The 23,989-nt window shown below is 49.3% G+C and overlaps 1 protein-coding gene across 2 annotated transcripts in view; it reads left to right on the plus strand.

Moving 5' to 3' along the window:
* The window catches only part of SEC14L1 (SEC14 like lipid binding 1), a 52,386-nt gene extending 32,286 nt beyond the window's left edge, over window positions 1–20,100 (plus strand). For both annotated transcript variants that reach the window (XM_081219473.1, XM_081219472.1), the window contains 14 exons: window positions 2,632–2,781; window positions 2,896–3,027; window positions 4,498–4,626; window positions 6,377–6,611; window positions 7,855–7,964; window positions 9,414–9,603; window positions 10,452–10,540; window positions 11,662–11,732; window positions 12,671–12,842; window positions 13,151–13,285; window positions 15,373–15,507; window positions 17,568–17,819; window positions 18,931–19,109; window positions 19,337–20,100. In XM_081219473.1, coding sequence (XP_081075599.1) covers window positions 2,632–2,781; window positions 2,896–3,027; window positions 4,498–4,626; window positions 6,377–6,611; window positions 7,855–7,964; window positions 9,414–9,603; window positions 10,452–10,540; window positions 11,662–11,732; window positions 12,671–12,842; window positions 13,151–13,285; window positions 15,373–15,507; window positions 17,568–17,819; window positions 18,931–19,109; window positions 19,337–19,442 — 2,085 coding nt within the window. In that variant the 3' untranslated portion in view covers window positions 19,443–20,100. The remainder of the gene's footprint in view (window positions 1–2,631; window positions 2,782–2,895; window positions 3,028–4,497; window positions 4,627–6,376; window positions 6,612–7,854; window positions 7,965–9,413; window positions 9,604–10,451; window positions 10,541–11,661; window positions 11,733–12,670; window positions 12,843–13,150; window positions 13,286–15,372; window positions 15,508–17,567; window positions 17,820–18,930; window positions 19,110–19,336) is intronic.
* Window positions 20,101–23,989: the final 3,889 nt, after the last annotated feature.

Below are 23,989 nucleotides of genomic sequence, written 5' to 3' on the forward strand. Positions count from 1 at the left end.
GGGGAGTACATAAGTATGAAGAATATATTTTCAACTCCCAAAGTAAAAACATTTAAAAAGCAAATGTAGGGCTTCCCTGGTGGCGCAGTGGTTGAGAGTCCGCCTGCCGATGCAGGGGACACGGGTTCGTGCCCCGGTCTGGGAAGATCCCACATGCCGCGGAGCGGTTGGGCCCGTGAGCCATGGCCGTTGAGCCTGCGCGTCCGGAGCCTGTGCTCCGCAACGGGAGAGGCCATAACAGTGAGAGGCCCACGTACAGCAAAAAAAAAAAAAAAAAAAAAGCAAATGTAATTGGTCACCATGTGGGTTTTGCCTCCCTTCCTGACCATCTGGTCACATGGTGGCGTTCCCTCCTTCCCTGAAGAAGAGGGCGGGGCCTTCTGTTGGTCCTGGTCTCCCCACTCCCCACCCCCCACCCCCTTTGTGCTCTCGGGGCCTGGCTACGTGGCTGGTGCTGAGCAGGGATGTTCCTTGTCACGGCGTCACTGCAGGCCCCCATTTCCCTCCTCTGCCTGCTGTGGTTCTGTGCTCACACCCCGAGGTATCCTCGAAGTCACGCTCCTGGGTTCACTTTCCTGGAAATGCTCTCCCCTCATCACTGACTATGAACAGCCCTTTCCACGCTTTGAGGCCCGGTGTAAATGCCTCCTCTCCCTGGAAGCCTTCCGAAGCCTCTGTCCCTCTGTTCCTCTAAGCTGTGTGTTTTCTTCTCCTTAAGCCCTTACAGCACTTGCTTATTCTTAGGACACTCTTGTGCATTTTCCTGACACCGTTTCCCGAACTGTCCGCTTCCTCTTCCTCTCCCTCCCATGCTGCCTAGCTTGGTACAGTATAAATATATAGACAGCAGGAGGGCAGCATACATTTTTCAGATTGGGGTAACTTTATAATGTTACAGAGAGAAGATGAGATACCAGAAAACTGAGAATTACTTGGAATGAAATGATCGTGAACATCCTGGGTGGAGGAATTGCTAGGTCACTCTGGTGTTTTACGGGGTCTTCTGTGAGCGCTCGTGTGATGAGTGTGCTTACATCCAAATGGTCGAGCCTGTTGAAGGGGAACGTCAGGTAACTTCTCCAAGAAGGCCAATTTTTTTGGTATGATGGTGCTCTGAAACTACTTGCACCTTGTTAGAGGTGCAGTCGGAGCAATCTGTGCCATTTCCACACTTTCATTGATCTTTCCACACCGTGAATTTCTTCCTTAAATCTGTGCTTGGTTGTCACTAATTTAAGATGGGGTGTAAGATGGGGTGTCTCAATTCCCCTTGCTCCCGTTTCCACTCCCGCATAAGAGGGGCGTGGCATCTGTCAACCTAACACGACAACATCTCACGGTCCCGTCCCTTATTATAGGGGGGGCAGAGCTGCGAGGCAAGCCCTGGGCTTCCTTTTTCACGTTTCTTCTTACAGCCAGACACTTGTCATCGCACGCCCTATGGTTTCCTGTTTTTGCACACCTGTGATCCTTTGGATGGCTTAGGTTTTAGTGTGAATTCAACAGTATCTTTAGTTCAGTAATCTTCACAGATTGCTACAGAGCAAACTAAATCTGGTGCCTAAGTACATTCTCTAAAAGTTTGGATGAATTATGCAGCAAGTCTTTTTCTTTCTTTTCTCTAAATTAAGTTTTTTTTCATTTTGAGATAATGGTAGACTCGTAGTATATTAATAACATGTTATTCCCAAGGAATATTATGGAGTGATTCCATGCGCTCTCTACCCATCTTCCCCAAACGGTAACATCCAGGGAAACTGTTGTACATCATCACAACCAGGATATTGACATGATGCAGTCAAGACAGAACATCTCCCAAGTGCCCCCCGTCTTGTTGCCCTGTTATAGTCACACCCACTCCCCTCCCACCCCCCACCCTTCTTTAACCCTGGCAACCACTCATCTGTTCTCCATTTCTATAATTTTGTCATTTCAAGAATGTTAAAGAAATGTTTAAGTTCACGATTCAATTTGATATAGTTTTTATGTAAGGTGTGGGGTTAGGTCGAGGGGTTGAGGTCTTTTTTTTTTTGCCTGTGGGTGTGTAGTTTCTCCAGTAATATGTGTGAAAAGGCCATCCTTCTTCCATCGAATTGCTTTTGCAGCTTTGTTAAAAAAAAAAGTCAGTTGGGCATGTTTGTGTGGGTCAGCTTGTGGCTCTCTGCTCTGTCCGTTGACCTGTGTGTCTTTCCCTCCACCCGTGCACAAAGCCTGCATTCCTGTAGCCGTGTAGTAAGCTTTCATACCGAGGAGAGGGATGCCTCCCAATGTGGTGTTCTTTTTCAAAATTGTTTTGGCTATTTTCATTCTTTCTCCTTTCCATATAAATTTTAAAATCTTGTCTATAAGCTACAGAAGAAAATCTTGCTGTGATTTTGATAGGAATTATGTTAAAACTCTGTATCCATATGGGGAAAATTGACGTCTTTACTATATTGAGTCTTCCAGTCCATTAACGTTGAGTGTCTTTCTCTTTTTAAAATAATGAAAGCTTAAGGTGTAAAGATGAAGTTAGCTGTGATGTAACGTGTTGCCATGTATTAAGAGGTGATTTTATTCCAGGGAGACTATCAATGACAGACTGTCAGGTTGCATCTTTGTTCAGTTCCTTTTTAAAAATTTTATTCGTAGGCCTATGAAAGGAGGTTCCCTACGTGTCCTTTGATTCCGATGTTTGTGGACAGTGACACTGTGAATGAATTCAAGAGTGAAGATGGGGCTGTTCATGTTATAGAAAGGCGCTGCAAACTGGATATAGATGCCCCTAGACTGTTGAAAAAGGTAACTGAAAAGGACACCTTAAAAGGCAGTCCCCCCAAAACCAAAATGAATTTATGCTTATAGCTTCTGTTGCTCTTGTTATTAACCCGTTTTCTTTCTGTTTCTGTTTTAAAGATTGCAGGAGTCGATTATGTTTATTTTATCCAGAAAAACTCACTGAATTCTCAGGAACGTACTTTGCACATTGAGGCCCGTAATGAAACGTTTTCTAACCGTGTCATCATCAACGAGTACTGCTGCTACAGCGTGAGTAACCGGCGCTCAGGCAGAGGCACAGAGCGTGCTGGCGTGGAGCTTCTGAGAGTTGTTTGGCCACTGCTTTAATCAGTGCGTGAGGGCTGCCTTTGTCTAAGAGGGCAGTTCTTCATCACGTAAAGTCACTGGTTTCTGATGCGCGGGAGCGGCAGGTGTGCTGTACTGCAGGGTGGATCACATTGTTGTCGCAGTTTAGGTGGCCAAGTGGTGGCCTGACTTGTTCTTTAATACTAATATGCCACGTCTTTTCTGGCCACTCTAACACTTTAGAAATGTGTATTGAGGGACCCAGGCTACTGTGTCCCCCGAAGATTGGAGCCGAGTGTGTTTATCTGCCCCCCGTCTTCACTGCTCACCACCCTGTTTCAAGAACTTCTCTGACCAGATTACTGGGAAAACCTAATAGGTCTCTCTGCTTCCACCCTTACTATCCTACAGTGTATCCTCGACACTGAATCCAAAGTGATCCATTTAAAGTATGTCAGGGGCTTCCCTGGTGGCGCAGTGGTTGAGAGTCCGCCTGCCGATGCAGGGGACACGGGTTCGCGCCCTGGTCCAGGAAGATCCCACATGCCGCGGAGCGGCTGAGCCCGTGAGCCATGTGCGTCCGGAGCCTGTGCTCCGCAACGGGAGAGGCCACAACAGTGAGAGGGCCGCGTACCGCAAAAAAAAAAAAAAAAAAAAAAAGTATGTCAGATCATGTCATGCTTTCTTTGGGCTCAAACCCCTGCAGTGTCTCTGCATTTCACTCAGAGGAAAAGCCCAGAGGCCTTGCAGTGGCTTACAAGGCCGTTTTCTCCTAATCTCTCCTCTGCTGTCCTGCCTGCCTTGGGCACAGCCTGCCCGCTGTCTCGCTGACTGTGGTCGCATAGGCGAGCTTTCCGAAGGACCTCTGCTCCTTCTGCCCCCAGAGCTCCGCTTGACTCCCGTCCTTACCTCCTTCCAGCTTCGCTCAGATCTCCCCTTCTCGAGGAAGCCATCCCTGAGCGCCCTATTCAGTTCTGTAACCTGTCCTCCATTCCTTTTAACCCTGCACCAACTTTCCTTTTTTCCATAGTGCTTATCTTCCAACAATGATATAATTTCTTACCTGTATGTTTATGGCCAATTATCAGTCTCCCCCTGCTAGACTGGAAGCTTCACAAGGCAGGGATCTTGGTTTTGTTCATGGTGGAGAACATGGCTCGATGAATATGGTGAATGAATGAATAAATGAATGACTGAACCAAGAACGAAAATGAAGCTCTCCTTCTAGTAGTCACTTTTAGACTCTTTTAGAAACATTATTTGAGCCTTTTCATGAATTTGAACCTCTCTGTGTAATTTTTCCATCCGCCGTTTTCATGATAATAACATTGTTAGTAAAATAAGCATTTTTCCTGGGTACCAGTTGACTGAGGAGCAAATGATATTCTCAGTTGTCAGTATAATCAGTGGGAATACTTTCTCTTTTGCCTGCAGGTTCACCCTGAAAATGAAGATTGGACCTGTTTTGAACAGTCTGCAAGTTTAGATATTAAATCTTTCTTTGGTTTTGAAAGTACAGTGGAAAAAATTGCAATGAAACAGTATACCAGCAACATTAAAAAAGTGAGTCTGTCTTGGGATTTTTTTTTTTTTAATAACAAATTTAATCAGTTATACATATACATATGTTTCCATATCCCCTCCCTTTTGCGTCTCCCTCCCACCCTCCCTATCCCACCCCTCCAGGCGGTCACAAAGCACCGAGCTGATCTCCCTGTGCTATGCGGCTGCTTCCCACTAGCTATCTATCTTACGTTTGGTAGTGTATATATGTCCATGCCGCTCTTTCACTTTGTCACAGCTTACCCTTCCCCCTCCCCATATCCTCAAGTCCATTCTCTAGTAGGTCTGTGTCTTTATTCCTGTCTTACCTCTATGTTCTTCATGACATTCTTTTTTCTTAAATTCCATATATATGTGTTAGCACAGTATTTGTCTTTCTCTTTCTGACTTACTTCACTCTGTATGACAGACTCTAGGTCTATCCACCTCATTACAAATAGCTCAATTTCATTTCTTTTTATGGCTGAGTAATATTCCATTGTATATATGTGCCACATCGAGAATCCTAAAGATGCTACCAGAAAACTACTAGAGTTAATCAATGAATTTGGGAAAGTTGCAGGATACAAAATTAATGCACAGAGATCTCTGGCATTCCTATATACTAATGATGAAAAATCTGAAAGTGAAATCAAGGAAACACTCCCATTTACCATTGCAACAAAAAGAATAAAATATCTAGGAATAAACCTACCTAAGGAGACAAAAGACCTGTTTACAGAAAATTATAAGACACTGATGAAAGAAATGAAAGATGATACAAATAGATGGAGAGATGTACCATGTTCTTGGATTGGAAGAATCAACATTGTGAAAATGACTCTACTACCCAAAGCAATCTACAAATTCAATGCAATCCCTATCAAACTACCACTGGCATTTTTCACAGAACTAGAACAAAAAATTTCACAATTTGTATGGAAACACAAAAGACCCCGAATAGCCAAAGCAATCTTGAGAACGAAAAATGGAGCTGGAGGAATCAGGCTCCCTGACTTCAGACTATACTACAAAGCTACAGTAATCAAGACAGTATGGTACTGGCACAAAAACAGAAAGATAGATCAATGGAACAGGATAGAAAGCCCAGAGTTAAACCCACGGACATATGGTCACCTTATCTTTGATAAAGGAGGCAGGAATGTACAGTGGAGAAAGGACAGTCTCTTCAATAAGTGGTGCTGGGAAAACTGGATAGGGACATGTAAAAGTATGAGATTAGATCACTCCCTAACACCATACACAAAAATAAGCTCAAAATGGATTAAAGACCTAAATGTCTTGGGATTTTAAGGAAGAGGGTGGGCGGGAGTCTCTTCCGGAGTCTGGGAATGGGTTAGTCAGGGCTCCCGGGGGTGGAAGGGGTGGGCGGGGCTGCAGGTGATGCTGGTCGCTGGGGGACGGAGGAGGAGGGGTCTGTATCAGTATGGGATTAGGAGTGCTTTCTGAAGGCTTGTTTTAAATGCTACTGGAAAGCATTCGGATTGAGACACAAAGCACATGTTGAGTACCAGTGTGGTAAATCAGTGCTTTTAACTAGTTATATAAAAAATTCCATCTTAGATATGATGTCTTAGACCTTTAGAGAAGAGGAAGTAAGATTATGAAAAAAAAAAACCCACAAAGGCATTTGGCTTTTCTTTTTCCTATTTATGTAACTCAGTTTTTATCACGGTTTTAAAAACCCGTGAGGGATGAATAATTTGAAAGCTCAGTATATACTAACTATAAAACCGCTTTTGCTTCAAAGGGAAAGGAGATCATTGAGTACTACCTTCGTCAGCTAGAAGAAGAAGGCATCACGTTTGTGCCCCGCTGGACTCCACCTTCCCTTGCACCCTCTTCAGAGATGTCCTCATCCTGCAAGAAACCAGCAGCGCCGTTGGCTGTAGTGGTCCCAGACCCTGCGCTAAAGGAAGGGCTGAGCAGCGAGCCCCTCAGCACCCCGAGTGGGGTGCCCGAGCCCGCGGCTGGGACCCCTGACGGTGAGTCTGAGAGAGGCTTCGCTCTGAGAGCAAGACTCCAGGCTTACCTCGACGCATTGCCTCTCGGGACGCTTAGAGGTTACACGAGCAGAAAATTGATCTTGTTACTGTCCCCTTTCCTCTGGCTTATATAACACGTTGATTTTATTTTTCTCTTAGAATGAAGAAACTTCTTTCTAAGAAAAAAATGTTTTTCTTATTTTTATGAGTTTATAAAAAAATGGGCAGGAAGGGGCATATCAAGTTATTCTTTTATTGAGACCAGGAAATGTTTTTCATTTTAGTTGAAGGTATCTTCAGGGAATTGTAAGGTAGGAACTGATCTTTTTAACACAATTATATCATCACCAAACACATTTTAGGCTTACTAGGTTCAAGGCACTGTTCTAAGCACTTTATGAATGTTCACTCATTTCATAATCGTTCCTTTTAGGTAGGAAATGCTTATTGTCCTCATTTTATACATGAGTTAACTAAGGCTCAGTGGCAAGCTCCACCATGCCGTGCCGCCTTTCTTGTGCGTTATGCCCGTGCGCGCACACGCACACACGCACACACCCCCCTTTTTTATTTCTCAACCTTGTGCCCATTGTAAAATAAGAAAATACAAGAAATTCTGCCCTCATAAGTTTTGTTGAATTATTGGCATTTATCTTTCCATACGTTCTTCTCTGTGGCTCAACTGTGCCCTTGGTTACTTTTCAACAGGTGGCAGGTGGCAGGTATTTTAGTTAGTTTGGCAATATGTTTTATTTTTCACTTTGGGAATTTTTCTTTGCTATGCTTAATTTGAAATCTCATTCTTCCAGTTTATGTTACCTCATGAGGAAGATTTCTTGTGTTCTTGAACAGACAAAATAGGTCTAGATCCACTTGTTTTATTTCATAGTTTTATATGATGTGCGTCCTCCTCATGTAACTTTGAATTAAGTATCATTAAATATCTGTAACAGCCGTCATTCTGTCATGAATAGAGTTGATATTTTGCAAACAGAGTAGATCTGGTGGTAGTCGGGGGGGTGTGAAGGAATCGGCACGTTTCTATGTGGCTCTGGCAGTGATTGGGCTTAAAGACTGTCATTGGGGGTCTCTGGGGTGGCTGGTTAGAGTCCCCCTTCCCTGTGGTTCAGTCGCCTTTCAGACTCCGGGACCACACAGGAACGTCACCAAGCAGGAAGACTTTGGAAGCCTTCGAGCTTCAGTGTTGTTTGTTGTAAATGATGTCCTGTAATTTATATTCCAGACAAACTAGACGCAGACTACATCAAGAGATACCTGGGTGACCTGACTCCACTGCAGGAGAGCTGCCTGATCCGGCTTCGCCAGTGGCTCCAGGAGACCCACAAGGGCAAAGTGAGAATTCACACTCATGTGCAGGGGTGCTGTTGTGAAACCTCGGATCCCTGGTCCTGTTCATAGTGACTCGGAGCAAATGTGCCCGATTGCCATAGCTGGGAATGTCCCTTCCAGTCTAAAAGGCATTGAATCCGTATCCCTGTGTGTGGCACCCGAGTCCTTCGTGGCAAGTTATGATGCCCTGCTGTGTATAATTAGCTGTACTTTCGTAGATGTTACAGAGGATGGGCTTGCTGAAAAACAATTATATGTCAATTTGCAAAGCAATATTGTGTTCCAAGTATTCATACATTTTAATTTTCAGAAGGTTTGGAAGTGGTTCACAGATTATTCAGAGGTTAGAACTGTTTGGGCTTTGATTTTGAGGTTTTTGGTAAGCAGCCTCATAAGGAATTAGACTTCTGTAATCCTCCAGCTGACGGGGACTAGTGTGGAGCAGAGGCAGATTTGTGTGTCGGGGAAGTCACTCACTCGCTGGCCTGCTCTCTATGTCGGTCAGTCTCGGTCACTAGCGCCCAACATCAGAGGACCGTTTGTATTAGTTACTGAGAACACAGCCCCTGTGGTGAGAGCTGCCATTTGTTGCGTGCTGACCGTGCACCAGACTCTCTTTTAAGATCTTAATTAAATCCTGCCAGCAGCCCTATGAGGTGGTGCTGTTTTTATCACCCCTGTGGTACACACAGAGAAGTTCAGTAACTTGCCCAGGGTCTTAACGTCTAGTGAGTGGTGGGCTGGGGTTTGAAGCCAGGCCTTTTGGTCCTGGAACCGACATTCCTAGCCACTTCCTGGTAACGGTGGTCCTTTCTGAGAGAAGGTGATGCCATCTCAGTGCTTTATTTTCCCAGGAGTGGGGTAGTTAGGGGGTGCCAACCACACGCCCCCCATCTGTGCACCAGCAGCGTGCGGCAGTGAGTGCGTGGCCGGGGTCAAGGGCAGCCAGTCCACGGGAGACCCAGACACAGCCTTGGCCTTGTGTTTTACTTAGGGAAGCCGACCTGTCGAACTTGTCGATTGCCAGGAGCGGAACCTGGAGAAGGTTCCTGTGTGTCAGGACACCAGCACCACTACCAAAACCAACAACACTGTTTTGTGTTCTGGGTTTTTATTTACGTGTAATATATACACAGAAAAGTGCACAGATCATAATAACTCGTAGGTTAGCTCAGTGAATTGAAGCATCTGGTGTTTAAGAAATTACTTATGCCTTCACTGTACTTTGCTGAAACTAAAATGGGAATAGGATGAAGATTATTCAGACTAATCATGCTGATTTTCTAAAGCATTAAGGAACGTGTTTCTGGTAATGGCTAATTTTACATAGTGCGATAGTGCAGCTCGCTGCTGATAAGAAGTGAGACTTTCAGAGTCTTATTCCGTTGGTAACTTGGTTTTTCCCCTTAGCAGCTTTTAACATTGCTTAGAAACATCTCTTTCTCTCAACAGATCCCGAAAGATGAGCATATTCTCCGGTTCTTGCGCGCCCGGGACTTCAACATAGACAAAGCCAGAGAGACCCTGTGTCAGTCTCTGACCTGGCGAAAGCAGCACCAGGTGGACTACATCCTCGACACCTGGCAGCCTCCCCAGGTCCTTCAGGACTACTACGCGGGAGGCTGGCACCATCACGACAAAGGTAGCTGGGAACTTGGCATCGGGACACGTGTAGGGACAGGCAGGCCTGTGGGTGTGCTGCCCCTCCCTCCCCCGGCTTGAGCACGTGGATGCCCGTTTCGCCGCCGCCGCCGCCACCCTGGGGGTGCCCCGTAGAGCGGAAGGAAGGGCCTGATGCTGCTGCTCCCTCACCGTTCTTGCTGCCCTCGGGCAGCCTGCTCTACTGCGTTCCTTAGTTGTGTGGAGTTTGACTTTATTTAAAAAACTTTGAAGGCAGAGATTTCTCAGGAGCACAGTGCTAGGAGAGGTACTTCCCAGTGACTTAACCCCTGCAATATCTGTAAAAACGTGTAGCCAGGTTTTGCACATCAGAATTTCAGCTCTACATGGAGAGTGAACAAAACTTAAACCAAGAACAGTGATCCCTAAAATGAATGATTGGGTGTGCGTGGGTTGGTTGGATTACCCTGCACACGGCGCCCTGCAGGACAGCCTGCGCCGTCGAAAGGCGAGCCCGGTGCTTCCTGACTCAACTTGGTGGCTGGTGGAGTGGGGTCACGGCTGAGCCCGGCGATGGCCGCGGTGTGCGTGGTAGAGCCGGATGGAGGACAGAGCTCCGCTGGGCCCCCTCGCTCCGTGCAGAGCGTCTCCGGGGCCCTGCTAATAAGCTGCTCCGTCGGCTGGCTTTGGTGGGGCAGGGTTGCGGGGGCCCTGTGGGCACCACAGAAGGCCGCCGCTGCCTCTCAGCGGGAGAGCACTTGAAGCTCCTTTGGAACTTGGGTGAGCCCGTCTCCCTGTCAGGGCCTCGGAGCTGTGTCCCCAGCTTCATGTCAGGAATGGCGCTCACAACGCCTGTCCTTCCCCCTGCAGACGGGCGGCCCCTCTACGTGCTCAGGCTGGGGCAGATGGACACCAAAGGCTTGGTGAGAGCCCTCGGCGAGGAGGCCCTGCTGAGATACGTGAGTGCTCCCTGCGGAGGACACCAGGCTCCACTGTGGCTTCACTTTCTTTCTCTGCCCGCAGGGGTGGGCGAGGACAGCTGTCCTGTTGCAACAGCATGTTTTACTTTCATAATTAGAAAGGAAGATCTATTAATATATTTCAAAAACTTCAAAAGAGAGCACAAAAATTATAAAAGTGTTTTTCATGGTGGGGCAGCATGAACAGAAAAATCAGTATAGCCCCTTGAGAGGGTACGGGGAGCTGGTCCTGAGTCGCCTTTTCCTTTCTCTCCCACTGACTTGGGCACCCCCCTCCCACCCTCGCTCTCTTTTTAAGATGCCCCTCAGATCGGACCTCTTAATAGCACTCTCTCCACTGGCACGTCCCTGATCCAGGCTCTTAGCATCTTTCATCAGGGCTACTTCCATGTCTCCTTCCCTGTCTCCCTGACCCCTTCCAGGGCAGCTTCCACCACGTGGGCAGCTATGAAGAGAAGAATATTGTCCTTAAATTAGAAATGAACAAGCAAAAACTTTAAAAGGCATATCTATAATCCATTATCCCAAAATATCCACTGTTGGCATTTTGTTGCATATTCTGTTAGCGCCCGCCACTGTGCGTGTGCTGACGTGGGCGTACGTACGCATCCACACGTACACACGTGTGCGCACAAAGATACGGGTGGACTACATCTGTTGGGGAAGGGCTTGTTACTCCAGATTGAAGGGTTCCCTTCAGCTGGACTTCAAGTCAGTTCTCACACTGCCTTTTCTCTTGGCTGGTACGTGTAGCATCACAGTGTCCCCACTTGACGCACACTTAACGTCCGACACTTCGGGATGTGTCTGCTCTGGAGATAGGTCAGCAGTTCGTGCCCTCCCCGCCCACCTGGAGACTCCGGTCATCTCACTGGGGAGCTGTCCCCTTTGCCACACAGGACAGCGCTCGTTCTCTTTGAAAGAGATGTTCTTCGTCTGTGCTGTGTTTTGTGTGTATGAATGTGTCAAGATTTAAATACATGACTGGGTTTACACACCTACCTAAAACACGCCGTGTTATTGTCAGTCGCATAGCTTTGATGCCATCGTGATAGCTTCTTAGACTGATCATGGAATCTTTATGGCCCTTTTTTACGTAGGTTCTCTCCATAAATGAAGAAGGGCTAAGACGGTGTGAAGAAAATACAAAAGTCTTCGGCCGGCCTATCAGGTAGCTGTGTGGTGCTGTTTGTCCTGCTAGCTTATTGAGAATATGAGTTAAGTATTTCTAGTTGATTTTTAGAACCAAAATCTGGTTTGATTTTATAGGACCAAGTGGAAATAGTTTACTGTTTACCATAATGCTCTAGGAGGCAGATAAGAGAGAAACATATAGAGCATGTAATATAGTCAGTTGTGAGGGACCGTTGCTAGAGTTTGGTGTTTCTGCCCCCAGGCATTGCCATCCCCTCGGTCTGAGTGGATTGGCGTATCTGAGGTCTGCATGGTCCTTGGGAGCCCAGAGTCACAGGTGGTTGGTTTTTGCTCCTTTATTTTTTGGTGGTGGGGAGGTGGGACAGAAAAAAATTGGTCTGTGCTATTAAACCAAACTTCTAGTTATGGTAAACTCTTTTGAAAATGTGCAGTGGTTCAGAGGTTGGCATAGAGAAGGGAATAGATGGTTAACTAGCACATAAGTTCCAGGAGGGCAGGGACTTTGAGGGCCTTTGCTCACTGCTGTATTCTCAGCTCCTGCCACAGCGCTTGACTCAATAACGTTTGTCAAAGACTAGGTTATCGTTCAGTCACACCACGTATTTAAATGCCACACACACACCCCGCTGGGTCAGTAGAGGGGGCTCAGCAGGTCAAGGGCAGCACATGGCCTCCTTCGCTGGATTGCTGAGTGCGTCAGACTGAAGCTTTGAGTCACGGTCCCTTAGCTCTTGGCGGCTTTGAGGTTTCAGGGATTAGTCCTACCACACCCATCCCGTGTCTTGATACAAGCGGATATAAATAGAGTTCATTACACTGTGATTTTTAAAACCTGGTGTATCTTTGGAAATGGATACAAATGACTGTATATAACGTTGAAAAGAAAAGCAAGTCGCTCTGGGCCGCGGTTTGCCGAGTGTGCCGTGTACTGAACGGAGTTCATCTCACCTGCAGTTCGTGGACCTGCCTGGTGGACCTGGAAGGGCTGAACATGCGCCACCTTTGGAGGCCGGGCGTGAAGGCCCTGCTGCGCATCATCGAGGTGGTGGAGGCCAACTACCCCGAGACGCTGGGCCGCCTTCTGATCCTGCGTGCCCCCAGGGTGTTTCCTGTCCTCTGGACTCTGGTGGGTTTCTGTGTTGTTCTGCATAACTGGTAGCCGCTTGGAAGGTGCCCACACATGCGTTCATGTATGTGTATGCATCTGTGACTCGAAGTCATAAAGCAAAATAAGCACAGAGACATCAAAGTTTTTCAGATTATCTAAGGAAAGAAAGAATTCCCGAGGATCCTAATGTCATGCACTTGGGCTTTACAGAAAAAGCGTATCAAACTTGAATCCGCCCCCCCCGTAATATCACCGTGTAATTTTAATCTTTGAAATACAGACAGCAAAGCAAATATGACTACATGGTTTTTTCTAATTATTTATAGGTTAGTCCATTCATTGATGACAACACCAGAAGGAAATTCCTTATTTATGCAGGAAATGACTACCAGGGTCCTGGAGGCCTGCTGGATTACATCGATAAAGAGATTATTCCAGATTTCCTGAGTGGAGAGTGCATGGTATGTATCTAGGAAAGCATCTGCACGTTTGGCTGCTTACGAGGGTAGCAGAGGTGGATGTTGGTTTGCACAAAGGATTTTCAGAACTTTTAGTTTGGATTATTTGATTGTCTTTCAGTTTTTGTTTTGGCTGACATCTCTCTGATACTGGGTTAAACTAAACAGAACCATTTAGGTAATTTTTGATAACACACATTCTTCATTGTTAAATACTAATGAGAATTTGTTTTACAATCAGTGTAATTGCAGCTTGCTTTATTCACTCAGCTTTGTGTGAATCAGATTCTTTAATCGTTTTAGAGGAGCTGTGCATTTTTTTAAAACATTAAAAAATCAGGGGCTTCCCTGGTGGCACAGTGGTTGGAAGTCCGCCTGCCGATGCAGGGCACACGGGTTCGTGCCCCGGTCCGGGAAGATCCCACCTGCCGCGGAGTGGCTGGGCCCGTGAGCCATGGCCACTGGGCCTGCGTGTCTGGAGCCTGTGCTCCGCAATGGGAGAGGCCACAACAGTGAGAGGCCTGCGTACTGCAAAAAAAAAAAAAAAAGATCAAATTGATTCTCAAAAAGATTTCCCCCTTGACAATAAATCAGGATAACATTTTAAAAGGAATAGTTAAGGGAACTAGTTCTCTTGTATGTGATGTGGGGCTTTAAATACATTGAGTTGCTAGGTTATCAGGCAGGTGGCTCACTTCTTTACCCTGTTCTGTGGCGAGGGAGTCAGAGAAGTTTAGTTCCTTGAGGATCGTACAGCCTCGGGGGCACAACGGCCTGACGGGGGTGGTGAAGGAAACAGAAATGTGGTCCACGCATCTTGCTGACGTCACAGGTGACGGGCACCAGCAGGGAGTAGTGGTTCTTCTCAGAGAAGGGACTTCCATCCTCCTTCATAGTAAATAAGGTTAGCCGTTGAGATGTTGAGATGTGGCCTCCCTGGCTGACTCATGTATTTAGCTAATGATTGGGCGCTCGGGAGAATCTCTCTGGATTGTTCGAGGAATTTAACTGGCACTTGAATCAGCTCTCAGGCCTTCAGTCCTGCTCCAAGGAATCGCGGTGCAGCACAAAGGAGCAAGTGAGGTAGAGGACCTTCACTCACCCAGCCGCCCGTGAGATTAAAGCACGAGGTCAGATCTGTAGAAACCCACAGACTTCGATTACATCAGAGCAGGACCCGGCGAGGTTGCCCCTTCCAGTTACGACGAAAGCAACTGGGCTGCAGCAGAAGCAGACCTGACTCCCCCATGAGGTGTTGAGGATGCTAAGAGTCCCGTAGTCAGCAGAGATCTCCCCACGCCGGCCGTTAAGGCTCCCTCTCTGCTCTTCCGTGCCGCTGTCGGGCTGGCGTTGAAGAGACAGTGCTCGATTCTGCCTGCTGCCATCTAACGTGGCCTCGGTGCTGTGGCGTGTTTGCGTCCCGCTGCACTGCCCGCTGTAGACGGCTGTGTTTCTTTCCTGTGTGCTCGCCTCCCAGGGCTGATAATGTAGGCAGTGCTTGGATTTTACGAGCTCGAGTGTTAAGTCATTCTATCCAGGTCAGTTAGGAAATTTATGAAATGTGCAAATTCTAATTCAGCCTGTTTCAAGCAAATTCGAAAGTTGCTGCTCTTTATTATTTTTTGGCTGGTGTCATGGACTGATCATTTGATCTGACTTAGACACAAAGCTTTCTTACAGATTATATATCTTGACTGTAATTGTATATAATAAGAATAGTGTCTGTAGCTGCGGAGAATAAAACTCTTAACATAATGTTTTCTTCTGCGGTGCAATATACGTACTTAACTGTTCTTATATAAACCAGCTTCAGTAGTTGGATCCAGTCCCTCATACGCACTAGTGTGAATTCTGTGGCAAATCAGCTTCAACTTGTTCTCTTTTATTTAAAGTGAGACACACGTATTTAAGTGGTTTTTCACAATTATTTTGCTAAGTAGTGTAGAGTGTTTTGCGACGTGGCAGGTGTTGTCCATTTCCTAAGCGGCTCCGAGGAGTCGCGTGTGTCAGGACATGGTGCTGCCGGCGTTTGGTTCTCAGAGGAGTGGCCTGTGTTGGCTCAGCTCGGATGACTGCATTTACATTTCCAGTGTGAAGTGCCGGAGGGGGGCCTGGTGCCCAAGTCCCTGTACAGGACTGCGGAGGAGCTGGAGAACGAAGACCTCAAGCTCTGGACCGAAACCATCTACCAGTCCGCGAGCGTTTTCAAAGGGGCCCCGCACGAGGTAGGTGCCGGCACGAAGCCACAGGGGCTGGGCCCCCCCTTCCCACCATGGTTCTTCTGTGGGTCTCCCCAGTGGGGTGTAGTTTAGGAGAATCAGATGCTTTTCTCTGGTCTTGGTCTTTAGGTTTGTGTTGACACTGATCTGCAGTTTAGGTAGATGTCGACACAGGAGGGCAGGGCTCTCTCAGAGGGGAAGGTGGCTGCCCTTGGTCAGGGCGCCCGGAAGGAGGGTAGGCAGCTCGTGGTCCAGTTCACCCGAGAGCCTGGACACACAGGGGCGCGTAGCAGGTCTCCCCTTGGGAAGATTTGTAACTCTTCAGTTTAATGTACTCAGTGATCAGGACCAGTCGCATCTTCTGTTTTTTCTTGACTGGATTTGGTTATTTATTACCTTTAAGGAATTTGCCCGTTTTTATAAATCTGATGGAGTGAGGAGAATCTAGCACATGTGTTTTCTCTCCTTGCTGTCACGTGGTGGTGCGGAAGCAAGAGTGTGCCTGTGTTTTCACACGCGTGTGTGCTGTGGCGTCACGAGGGACTCAGCACTCACTGGCCCTTCCTGGACTTCGGGCTGAGGTTTGTGGCTCAGGATCGAGGGAGGGGTGGCACCTGGCACAGAGAGGCTGCTCAGCGGGCTGGGCTGCTGGCCGGGTGGACAGTGGCGGCCGGGAGCTGACGCCACACTGCTGTCTCCATCCTCCAGGCCGGAGTGTGTCCCGCACGGCCCACCCGTGCCTCGTGGGGCAAGTGGACGTGGGGCTGTGGTTTGAGCGAGCAAAAAAGACAGGTTCGATGTACCTTATTCACAGCCTCTGTAGGGGGAAGTCGACTGTGTCTTGAGGATTATTTGTATTAGTTTTTTATTTGGAGGCCGGCAGGCGCGGGGAGACCAAGTTCTTTCCTTAGGTTGTGGTTGCTCTCATCCAGGGTAGAGAACTCAGTGGTGTGATGTGTTCTTGTGAGTCACAGGGTATCTGTGCAAGTGTTTCTACATCAAAACTGAAAACTGCAGTTCTGCTTTGGGGGTTCAGTAAAGCACAAATCGAGGACGGCGGTCTCATGAACTGAGGACTGAATTCCTCATCCCCGCTGTGAATGCAGGAGCGAGAGTGCCGGTCCACAGAGGGGCTGACGTCCAAGGGAGCTCTGCCCTCAGATCCACTTGGGTGTCTTTGGTGCCACCGCTGTGCTTAGATGCAGCTCTTGTGCTTATGGAATCCGCTCTTTAGGGAAATTCTGTGTGGGTCTGTCAGCGGTGAGAAGTGGCCGTGGTGGGACCAAAAGGGCTGCTTGACGAGAAGCAAAGCGCTAACACGCCTCCCGGAAGGCTCAGCGGGCAGGCTTCCAGGGCAGGGTGGGGCGCGGGGCCTGGCTTCTGCTGGAATTTTTTAGTGAATACATAACTTTTTACAGCTGGTTTTAATTCTCACATCCCTCCCGCAGTAATCTTTTGAAACTATAACTTTGATCATTCCCTGTGGGGAAGCTGTATGGGCGCCGCATGAAATTCAGCTTTTAGGTTGGCACTCGACACCCGGGGCCCTTCCCCACCCCCGGGCCACGTGGCGCCCTCTTCCCACCCAGCCCAGCGGCCACGGCCAGAGGCCACTCAGCCTGCGCTCGTGTCCACCCTCGCTCCCCGCTTGGATGCTTCCTTCCCGTCCCTCCTGGGCTCTTCTGCGACCTTCCCTGTGCCCTTCAGCCCAGAGCAACCCACGGAACTACTTCTGTGGTGTCTAGCGTTATTTCTGTTTTGTATTAAGACACTTTTTACAGCCAGTACTGGGTGTTTTAAAGCACTCAGGGAATTGAGGGGAAGCTCAGACCATAGGTGTAGCTGACAGGGCACTGAGCTTGGCCCTGACGTGTAGCAGCGGCAGTTGGGTGAAAGAACGAAAAGAGCGAGCAGAGGCCTGGAAGGTGGGGTGAGGAGTCTGAGCGAGGAGGGCTGGCCACGCGCGCCCCCCTGGCCGGGGGAAAGCTGCCAGGGGACCTGCTGCCGCGGCGTCGCCTCAGAGGCCCGCGCTCATTTTGGTGGGTTGATGGAACCTCTTTTTCCAGATTCTCATTCAGATTGTGGATGCCTCTTCGGTGATCACTTGGGATTTTGATGTGTGCAAAGGGGACATCGTCTTTAACATCTATCACTCCAAGAGGTCGCCGCAGCCACCCAAAAAGGACTCCCTGGGGGCGCACAGCATCACCTCCCCAGGAGGGAACAACGTGCAGCTGATAGACAGAATCTGGCAGCTGGGCCGGGACTACAGCATGGTGGAGTCGCCTCTGATCTGCAAAGAAGGGGAAAGCGTGCAGGTAAGGTCTCCTGGGAGTCCCCGCAGCGCGGCTCTTCCGTCCGAGAAGGAGTCTTGCTTCGGCCCTGCCCTGCGTCTGTAGACAGGCAGCTCCGTGTGTCCTCTTGGTTACGGTTAGAATCGCTCAGGAAGCCGAGCGAATCCCAGAGGGACCTGGAGCTCAGCAGAATCCATTACTTGTATCTAAAGTCATGAATTATTTCTGGAAGTATTTTCACAAAAGCGACATGGAAGAAAGGAAAAGGCATTCGGTACACGTACAAAGCTGGGATTGAGAAGGCTTCTGCTAAGACGGCCTTTGACCTGCCGGCATTCTTCTCTTCAAGGGAAATCACCCCGAATAGAAGGGAGAGAAACAAGTCATTAGGGAACTATTAGGTCTCATTACTAAGCCTCCTCATTTATTTTAAATGCTCTGTCAGCTCGTTTAAAATTTTGGCTTGTTATTCAGAGCGCCTGAGCTCAGAATGGTCGCTCTCGGGTGCTTCTGGCCTTCATAATAGATGCATAATTTTGCGGTCTTTACGGTTTTCAGGGATAAGCCTGTCAGTGTTTTGGTGGTCTTAGAAGCAGAGTAAAAGAGAGTATTTTATTCAGTTTTCTAAATAATGAACATTTTAATCTGTATCACAGTCTTTAGTTCCAGAATAAAGGGAGAAAGTAGTTTTCACAGATTGGCATTCTACTTTAGATTGATGTCCTTTTAACCCAGAATACACCGGTAAGGTCATTGGAAGCACATCAGAGAGAGCATTGCCTGGTCCAAGTGGCCTTTTTTGACCCCAGGCCCTCAAGGGTGAGCAGAGGACCCCCGGGCGCTCCCACCCTGCGGGCGCCTGCATCCTCCTCCCGAGGCGGAGTCCTGGGGGCGGACAGCCTCTGAGGGTCCCTCCCGTGGCCTCCCCAGTGCCTGGCAGAGGCCTGGCTGCAGGGCCGACACCCGGGAGGCAGCGTGGGATGGACCCCGATTACGAATCAGGGCAGCCAGTGCTTCGAGATGGTCAGTAATCAGTGTTGGATCCGAGTGGACCCGGTCTCCTGGCGTTTGTCAGACCCGTTGTGGGAGGGCATGGGAAGCAGGTCCTCAGCTGGTGCCGCCTGACTCGTTCCAGGGCTCCCACGTGACACGGTGGCCGGGCTTCTACATCCTGCAGTGGAAGTTCCACAGCATGCCGGCCTGTGCTGCCACCAGCCTGCCCCGCATGGACGACATGCTGGCCTCCCTGCAGGTCTCTTCCCACAAGTGCAAAGTGATGTACTACACTGAAGTGATCGGGTCCGAGGACTTCCGGTGCGTGAGGCCGGGGTCCAGGCCGGGGCGGCCTCCGGGCCACCTGTCGCTGGCAGTTCACGGCGTTATCAGTGTGGGAGGGTGGTGGGGGGCTGTGTCCCCCTGGGCCCCGCACGGCCGGCCCGGCTCTGGGGGACGCTGCGGGCAGCGGGCTGGGATCAGCCAGGAAGGTGGTGGGCGGCCGCGGTGGGGTCCTCACACACCCCCCCTCCCCGTGCTTCTTGCAGAGGCTCCATGACCAGCCTGGAGTCCAGCCACAGCGGGTTCTCCCAGCTCAGCGCTGCCACCACCTCGTCCAGCCAGTCCCACTCCAGCTCCATGGTCTCCAGGTAGCACACAGTGCGCAGAGGGGACGGCCCACCGCCTCGGGCCGCTGCCCGCCCGCCCAGCAGCCGCGTTGTGCGGACTCCTCTGGCCCTCTAGGTAGCACGTAGCTCTCCAGGTGGCAAACGTAGTCACTGACCCCGAAACGATCTCGACAGGTAGTTTTAACTCTAGCTCAATAGCCATAGGTTTTGTATACAGTGTGCACAAAATCCAACCAGAGCACAAGGGCTCTCTCTTCAAAGAAAAGTAGTTTATATACCAATTAAGAGGCTGACTTCGTCTCAAATGTTGATGCAAAAAATGTTTCCAAGCACCTCCACACCATCCCTTAGTGGATGAACTCCCCACCACCTGTCAGAGGTGACTCACCTTCCTCCGCGGAGCAGAAGCTGCCAACCTGTCCCCCGCCCTGCATCCGGCCCTCACCTCATCCCTGCCGGTGGTCGACGCGGTCCGAGGATTCAGTGACTGCCCGCTAGGCTCCTTTTCCTCTGAGCAGACACCGCTTAATCAGAAGGACTCAGAGGGAGCCTGTGGGCACCCCGGCCCGGCTCCGGGGCAGACGGACCCACTGTTTTAAAGTGGGTCTGGGGGGTCAGGGGCTCTCGCGGGCTCCCCACAATGCCAGGAAGAACACCGCCATCATTAAACATTATTTCCTCTTTCCTCCTTTCAAACCTTTTGGTACTTTGAGAGCAGGCTTCCTCTGTCCATGAACTTGGGCCGAGGCCGTCCTCTCCCTTTTCCTCCCGGTGTGTTGCTCTTCCTACCTGCACGCGTTAGTTCTGAACTCATTCTAGATTGGCCTCCCCTGGGCCCCTCACAGCTTGGTAGCATCAGAGCCCAAATGGTTCTTCTAGTCACTAGAAGGGTACTTGAGAGACAGTGAGTCCCATCTGCCGTTTTGAAACTGTCCTGTGTTCACTGTGTGGCCATGTCGGGACAGCCTGTGGCCTGGGGGAGCCCTGCTTCTTTGTGACAGGATATTGTGGGCGTGTGTGTGTGTGCCTGCAGGCGTGTGTGTCTTGGGGTGGGTGTGTGTCAGTGGGGGGACGGGGCGAGTAGAAACTTAGTTCAAGTAATGAAGGGTTCGATTGCATAGAAGCAGGTCAGATTGTGAGGTTGGTCTGCTTTTTACTTTTTCTTTTTGATTCCAATTACCAAGCCTGGTCTACCTTTTATTGGCCCTCGTTTTCTCAGCTTGTTATGGGAAAAGCAGGTTCTTTGCGAAATCTGTCCAGGTGTTGCCTTGGGTCAGTCTCCGTGGTGAATGAAGACGTGTGCCGTGGTGGGTGCGTGGCGGAGGCTGTGCTTTTAAGGATCTGGGCCAGAAGCCAGGCGGCCATCGTCAGCGTGTGATGGGCACGGAAACCCTGAGTTGCGTTGTTGTAAACCTGCCCTGGAGGTGTTGGGTGGGTGCCGCGTGGCAGGAGAGCTGTGTGGACGAGCGTGCGCCCGCGGGGAGGTGTCCGCAGGTCTCCGGAGGGGCGGAGCAGCCCTCCCGGGCAGCGATGCTCGGTGGCTGCCTGCACGCTGAGGACGTTCCTGGGCATCTCCCAGGGCTGCTGGCCTGTCCGGAGCACAGCTGTGCGTTTCCTTCACAAGAGAAGCTCACCATTGGCACCTAAAGGCTTGTTTCCAGAAAGCACAGTAGGGTTAGTTAGTGCATCCGTGCTGCTTCCTGTTTCCAAATTCTCAGGACCTGAAGACGGTCCCGTCTCTCTCCTTCTCTGTCTCTTTCTCTGTGTCTCAGATGGCGATTTTGCTGACAGCTGCCAAGAAAACACTTCACTCGACAGTCCACATCAGCCCAGGGGCGCTTGTAGAACTATCTGAATTGCAGCCACCCGTCCCCCAGTCTGAAGAGCGGCTCTTTTTGAGTTGACTCAGAAGTGGCACTGTCTTATCCCCAAAGAGTTGAGTGCATCCTTAAGCGTTCACAGCACATCACTGCACAAATACTTACAGGGTACTGCTGAGTACCCATCGCCCCGTCCTCCTTGGAAGGGGGCTGTGAGGCAGGTAGGCTTCGATCACGCAGTTTATCGCGACTCCAGTGCCCTGCCCTCTGTTTAAAACGCTGCTGTCATTGCACCTGTTTTCAGCACTAACGGTCCTTTTGGTTTCCCCTCTATTACTAGTGTCTTAATTCACTTTCTTTCCTAATTTCATTATTTACGTATCAAATTCTGTAAATGTTTTGTAAACATATTACCTCACTCTTGGTAATACAATACTGATAGTCTTTAAAAGATTTTTTTATTGTTATCAATAATAAATGTGAACTGTTTAAAAAAAAAAAGAATGTCTTTTTCTTACTATGAATCGGCAGTCTCCCTTGAAGAGTGTGACGTCCTTAGGAGACTTTAGAGATTGAAGGAAGGGGAGATTCTGGAGCCAGAGGACTGGTGTTCCAGAAGCTCGGGAACACTGGCTAGCTTGTAAGGGGCCATTGTACACTGTCCTGCACACACGTCGCAGCTGTGGGCTGCCGATTCCTCAGGAGTGCGGAGCCCGGTACTTACAGCTCCCTCGCTCCCGGAAGAGAACAGGCTGTAGTTTTCCTTAAACTCCATGAGGTCGAACAGGACTCAGCCACGATGCAGTGTTTCTTTAATAACAAAATGGGTCCTTCCATCAGGTGGCCGGCGTGGACCTTCAGAAACCTGGGCCGCCTTGTCCCCAGCTCCTGCAGTTGGGCCTGCCGGGCTGGGGTGCCGCAGATGCAGGAGCAGTGCCTACCCCATCAGGAGCCTCGAGGGCCCGTCCTTGGTGGCAGCGGCCGTGGGATCGGCCCGGCCGCGGGGCGGGAGCGGGTGACGCCTGCATGAGCCCCCACGCCCGCGGCCCAGCCTGGATTGTGAGCCCACCCCCACCCCCCCGGCAGTCGAGACAGGAGACGGGCTTCAGTCCTCCCTCAGCAGCACCTGCAGGACGTGCAACTGATGACTCAGCCAGCCTGTCCCCAAGGGAAGGGAAAGGCTTTTTCCACGAATTCCTTCGAGCTCTGCCATCTCCTGGGCCCACTTTACCAAGCCTTTGGTTTAGCGTCAGGTTCTCACAACGGTGACCAGAGCAACATGAAAAGCAGGTGAGGCTGTGAGCATCTGTCCCCCGCTGCCCGTCCCTGACTATCTCAGGGCCACAGTGAAACGGGGCATCCTGACAGTGGGCGTCAGGTTTTTATACCGGGCCACCAAGCTGTAACATGTATTGATCCGTAAGTGTGTCGTTCCCTTTAACACCAGGTCTCATCAGACGACAGAGCCTAACCACAGGCCGCATCGCAATCTTGAGTCGTGGCAGGGGTGTTCTCGGTAAAGTGTTGGTGTGAAACAAACCAATGAATCAGTTTTGTTTGAAAAGTTAGGGCTTTGGAAAGCAGGGGATTCTGGGAAGATTGTAGTGTCATCCCCACATGAAAACAGAAAGACCAATGTGGAACCTGAAAACTAGGTACAACTGGCTTGTACCCTAGAAAATAGTTAAATGGCAAAGCTTATATAGTCTCCACAGTTAAAAAAAAAAAAAGAAAAAACTATGGACATAATTTACAACAAAGCTAGGGGATAAGGTATCCTCATCAGCCCCAAATAGAGGCACAAACCAGCTATAGTCACAAGACTCATGTTAAACAATGGAGTGTCTGGGAATTCCCTGGCAGTCCAGTGGTTAGGACCCCGTGCTTCCACTGCAGGGGGCACGGTTTCTATCCCTGGTTGGGGAACTAAGATCCCCCAAGCCATGAGGCGCAGCCCAAAAAAATGAGGGGAGAGTGGGGACGGCATATGCAAGAAATTAACATGGTTATTCTGAGCGTCTTGGTATGTAATAGGTGTGTGTGGGTACACACACACATATATACACATACATAGACACATAGGTCACATACTAAGAATAGCCATGTTGATGTATATATGTGTGGATACATATATAACATGTTTGTGTGTATGTATGTGTGTGTGTGTATACAGGTATAGCCTGCTTTCCTAGAGTTCGTCTTGCACCATTTTGCTTTTATGAAAGACCTACATTAATACCCACTTTCGGTAACAACTCCGAAGAGGATTTTTGCGTTCATGAAGAAAGGCAGAGAGTGAAAATAGCATTCAGTGTTGGTTTTGCATGGGATGGAATGGGAGGCGTGGGGCAGTTCTTATTCACTGAGTCACAGATTCGACATGTGTGCTCTTCCATGTCTGTGTTTTATCTTACAATAGAAAGGTTTTTTGTTTTAGTTAGGGCTTTAGGTGGGTTAGTTTGCCTTCAAGGAAAGTAACGCAGGTTCTTGAATTGGGAGTTTCCTTTTACCCAAATCACCATGTGGGGACTGCTGGCACCTATGGCCCAGGCACTGTACCCTGCAGTAGCTAGTGTTTGATCCTGCGTTTGTTGTGTCTGTGCCCAGGACAGCAAAGCAGAGTCACCCAGCTGGTGACAAGTGACAGCAAGGCTCCTGCAGTTCTCCAGGAGAAAATCTGAGGCCAATCCCTTTAAAGCTCTGCCCCTTGACATGTGCTGCCCATGACCCGTCCTTTCTCTTCCTTCAAATA

Source organism: Mesoplodon bidens (genome assembly GCF_964165515.1).
Source record: "Mesoplodon bidens genome assembly, chromosome: 19".
Taxonomy (NCBI): Eukaryota; Metazoa; Chordata; class Mammalia; order Artiodactyla; family Ziphiidae; genus Mesoplodon; species Mesoplodon bidens.